Raw genomic sequence first — 4,731 nt, 5'->3', positions numbered from 1 at the left:
TGCATTAAAGCCTAAATTAGTGATTTCAAACCAATACTGCTGATACTGTACATTGTAATTGATGCTTTTCAAATGATCATAATATCATCCATTTACAAACACTTGTTAGAGATGTCATGCAAGCAGCATTAATAAATGGAAAATGCATGCATTTTACTCAGGAAATTAATTCTATCCTCTTACTGCATGTTCCAATAACACTGTACATTATTTATTGTATCATATTGTGTGCAATTATTGTACAGTGAAATCTATATTTAGGTCAGATAACACTCCTAAAGAATCCCCGGAAAATCCTCCTCGGTGGTGCTGGTTTTCATCACTGAAGTATTCGTTACTGAGCCACAGTAAAAACACATTACACACACTGCCACAATGCATCAGATATAATATGCATTCATATCAACATATAAACAAATTGTACAATGTTGACAGGTGTCTATTATGTGGGGCAGATCACAGCTTAAATAATTTTTCACATCTACATTTTTAAATATCTAAACATAAAAGAAAACAAAAACAGCTTTAGATATATCACCAATGTGCAAAGGTGAAAGATAAAAATTTGGCACTTTGCTACTGCTTTTATATGTTAAAGACGTAGATATGTAGGCAAAAATACAAAAAAAATAGCATATGGCCTGGTACATTGCCTTCTGCTCTAGGTTTCACTATCATAATACACTCCAACATTCTCATAGTGAAATTCTGAAGCTTCACACCAGATGAATGTTTACGCTTCCCAACCTTAAAATCACAAAGCTTTTAGCAGAAACCTTGTCATAATGCAACTTCTATCCTCAAAAATGTGCAGAATTAGAAAACTGATCCCAGTGTGCAGCATCATTCAAAACCAAACCCCTCATTTACTACATCTTGAATATTAAGTTCAATAAGTTGAAGTAATAAAAAGTCCCTTCTGCCCACAGAGTCTGTTTCTACTTGAATAGTTTTCACTGCAGATATAGCAAAAAAATATTGGTTCATACTTTTTGCCATTTAAGACACCAAAGAAAAGATGCAGCTTGAGGAAAAAGGCCCAATTTCTTATCCTTTAACATCAAGACAAGAAAACATAAACTACCTGAAGCCAACTGACATCAAATTCCTGTCACACATTTATGAGTTGGATTCAAGTCACTGCAAGTTCAAAATCTGGCAGAGTGCAACTACACAGTGGGCATGACTACATTTACAATATGACACCAATTTATGCGAATTGGAGAGGAAATGTAGGTGTAGGACAGATGCAGAGAGAGAGCTTGACTACAGGAGAATGGTTGAGAGCGTTGGAGACAGGAGAACATCCAGGCACTGCTTCATGTTCTGTTTAGTAAGAGCTGGTGGAGGCTGTAACAATTCTCTTCCCAATGTACACCCTAAGAGACAAAAAAAAAATACATAAATAAAAAATAAAAATAAAAAAGAGGGGTGGGGGGGCAATTATTAATTGATATAGTTTAAAATTTATTTATCCATGCTGCAGGTGACTGCAGCTATTCTTTCAACTGCTTGTCCTCCCTAACACCTCAGTGTGCAGAGTCCATAACATTCCCCTTTTCCAAAATTGCCCAACTCAGAACGATCTAGCAAAAGCGCATGGTGAATGTGCTCAATTTTAATAACACACTGGTGCAAACAAACAAAAAGAAGTGATGCATTTTGACAACACATGATGTAAAGCTATCCAAGACATGACTGCATGGGTCGGGACTTACCCAAGGCCAAGAGCCAGCATGTGTGAAATGAGCAAGGAAGGGATGAAAACTTTTAGAAATTCAGCAGAGAAGATACCACCTTTCTTCATCACCCCACTCTTTCTCATACTCAAAGATACTGAGCGTCGGGGGTGCCTGAAGTGGAACTCCCTGAAAAGAACAATTGTTCAACTGATTAATGGAAAACAATTTTTTAGGACATTTGAAGGCAATATTGTGATGTGCTAGTGAATGACACTAAAGATGATTATGCTTACTTTGGAGGAATGTTTTCAGGTCTGCTGGACCAGTCAGCAACCCAATCTATTTCTTTGTTCATCAAGATATCATCCTCTCTGTCTTTCTCTGTACCTTCTTCCTCGGACTAGAAATGTGAAACCCAAAAACTTAGATAAACAAAAAGACTTCAGTTTTAAGGTTTTAATTTTAAAGACAGAAATATGTAGCTTTACCTGACTACCTGTTGGGCTGGACATCTCCACATCAAATGTTATCTGTCCCTCGTCCTGCTCTGGACTTGGTGGCCTGTGAGGACTGAGTTAGCATTTTCAGACATAAATATTGTTTATTTGTTTGTTTTTTCTTTAAAAACAAGACATTTTTAAGCAATAAAAATTGGGCTACAATTGCCTTCATCCCTACCTATCACAGGAGGAGTTACTTGGACTGGACTCATGCTGTGCATCCAGGAGGATCCGTTCCATGTCTCCATTGTGGATCGAAGAGGATGATGGCACATGCTCTAGTCCTCCAATCAGGTTTTCATCACTTTCAGCTACTTCCAAGGTCTGGAGGGTTTGACTCATGCTTGCATTTGCATTTATTTGGTCTGCAGCAGGTGTTGGTAGCAGGCTGGTCTGGCTACCCTGGGCCCCTGTATTTCCATTCAGCTCAAGCTCTACCCAGGAGCCTTGATGACAAAAGTAATGGAAATTAGGTTTAATTTGGTTAAATTCCAAATATAACAACTGATTAAACACATCTTTGTCATTTGTTCCATCCAAATGTTTATAACTGAGCAACTTGTCTGCACCACTGACACTGTGCATTCAAATCGCCTGTGCAGTGAATCCACGATAGCATGCATTTCTCTGTGCCACTGCCCCACAAACAGAGTTATGTAATCTCTTAAAGCCCGCAGGGCTTGCGAGAGCAGAATGTAAACCTTGTGATAGCATGAGACGTCCCTTTCCTCTTTTGGGCAAGCTGATAATAAAACATCAATGTAGTTCTGGGACGTACATATGCTTGATCGACAGCGCCTTTTCCAACCAATTTGACATCACTGGTCTTGCATAACTGTGACGCGCAGCAAGGACAATTTGCCCAGACATGTCGCTGTTCCAGCTGTGATGTTGTCGCCTACAAACCGAGTGTCCCACATTTCACCCCGACCAGTTGCTAATTAAACTTTGTATCGATTCGTCCATCGTTTAGTGTTTAATATGCGTTTATGAGCCGTTTGTCAGCAGGTACTTTTGGCAACATCCGACGATCAACTTCCTTTAGAATTGACTTTTTAGAATCGCGATGGCCTTTTAAATCAAGAGACAACTATTCCATAATAATTTCTAGTGGTAGGCTCCATTATTGTATAGCCTGAGAAGAAGAAAAGAGTGGATAACATAAAATGGCTAAATTCACTCGCCTTTTGTCCCAAAGTTGTTTTCATTTTTTAGCTAAAGCCCACCCAACCCACATTATATAGCGCGATTGGCTGCTGACGCGTCAATCGCCCTTTTTGCGCAACGTGATTGGACAACTTGCGATGACGTAAACAATATCATCCCCCACCCCTCCTAGAAGATGAGGAAATTCCATCCCCGATGTAACTTTTATCCTAAAACCTCCAGTACTACAATAACCGTAACAATGCACTCATCACTACAGAAGACATAAAGTAGCATTTGTAAGAACGAGTGTGGCGTAGCTGCCGACGTGACGTACCTTGAAGTCCAGGCTCTTCGTTATTGTTTTGAGGAGCTGCGGCAGTGGACATGTTGACTACAGCTCTAACGTTCAACATGACACGCACACAGAGTGGGATGTGCGCATGCGCAGAGTCCAGACACCACAGACAGGTTGTAGGTTATGCGCGTATGCTTTTAAATATACTTATGAGTTACTCAAAATAGTTTTCCGTCCCAAACATCACCAAAAAAAAAGAAAAGAATATAATTATTTGACCCAGTATTATTTATGGGTTTGCAAAGCAAAGCAACATCCAGTGAAATTATATTTTACATTGTCATTTTGTGGTCGAGTTATTGTGTTCACCAAGTCACAAACCATCTGAGTGCATACATGGAAGTTGAGTCCTGATAGTAATATGGCTGGCCCCTCTCAGTTCCCATCACTCATTCTACAGGGTTACATGGCTGGAATTAACTATTAGTGTTGCCAGCAAAGCAAATCCATTATGGAGCAGTAGAGCGAGTCTAAACTATACTTGGCGTATTAATGGCTTGTTTTGACAACCCTCCAAGTATGTAATATAATGGTTACTGATCTCAAGCAGGATTAACTGGTAACAACAAAAACATCTTCATAAAGCTTCCATACATTAACAATTAAACAGTGCAGTAACATTGAGAGTTCAATTTCAAAATCCTTTATTACCTTTTATCTAAGCTGTATTTCATTCCATTTGACAAACATTGCTGTACAATGAACCATTAGTAGTTTTACCCCATACAGATCACCAAAACTTTAGTCCAGTGCCCCTTGGAACAAACAAAAAGAAATTCACAACAGTAAAAGTGCATTTTGTTTTCAACTCCTGTGATACATTGGGCATGTACATAATGTTGCTGCAAGAGAGGAAGAGGGGGCGAGGGGTACATATAGCTCTAATTTAGCAATGTTCTCTGAAGTTTTGTGATGCATTATCCTCCAAGTAGGGCGACTTTAATTGACTGAGCTGTGTGCTGATGCCGTTAAAGGATTGTGACAAAAATCTGAAAGTTTTAAGTTTGCACCCTGAAAAGCTACTTTCTTAAAAATATAAGGTTTA

At 39.0% G+C, this 4,731-nt stretch overlaps 1 protein-coding gene across 1 annotated transcript; it reads right to left on the bottom strand.

The window, feature by feature from the left end:
• Positions 1-371: 371 nt before the first annotated feature.
• Positions 372-3,808, bottom strand: bnip3la (BCL2 interacting protein 3 like a). Its single transcript, XM_042000011.1, has 6 exons — positions 3,666-3,808; positions 2,361-2,628; positions 2,171-2,252; positions 1,976-2,082; positions 1,719-1,868; positions 372-1,379 (listed from the first exon to the last, which is right to left on the bottom strand). The coding sequence occupies exons 1-6, from the start codon at positions 3,742-3,744 to the stop codon at positions 1,331-1,333; spliced, it is 735 nt and encodes a 244-aa protein (XP_041855945.1). The 5' UTR covers positions 3,745-3,808; the 3' UTR covers positions 372-1,330.
• Positions 3,809-4,731: the final 923 nt, after the last annotated feature.

The sequence above is a fragment of the Melanotaenia boesemani genome, chromosome 11 (assembly GCF_017639745.1).
Source record: "Melanotaenia boesemani isolate fMelBoe1 chromosome 11, fMelBoe1.pri, whole genome shotgun sequence".
Taxonomy (NCBI): Eukaryota; Metazoa; Chordata; class Actinopteri; order Atheriniformes; family Melanotaeniidae; genus Melanotaenia; species Melanotaenia boesemani.
The sequence above is the reverse complement of the archived record's forward strand: the minus strand, read 5'-3'. Positions and strand labels throughout refer to the sequence as shown.

Bases quoted from the DNA above. Each gene is read 5' to 3' on its own strand.
- bnip3la (XM_042000011.1), bottom strand. From the start codon at position 3,744: ATGTTGAACGTTAGAGCTGTAGTCAACATGTCCACTGCCGCAGCTCCT. The intron at 2,253-2,360 runs GTAGGGATGAAG...ATGCTAACTCAG, and splicing joins AGTAACTCCTCCTGTGATAG to TCCTCACAGGCCACCAAGTC. The intron at 1,380-1,718 runs GTAAGTCCCGAC...TTTGTCTCTTAG, and splicing joins ATGCTGGCTCTTGGCCTTGG to GGTGTACATTGGGAAGAGAA.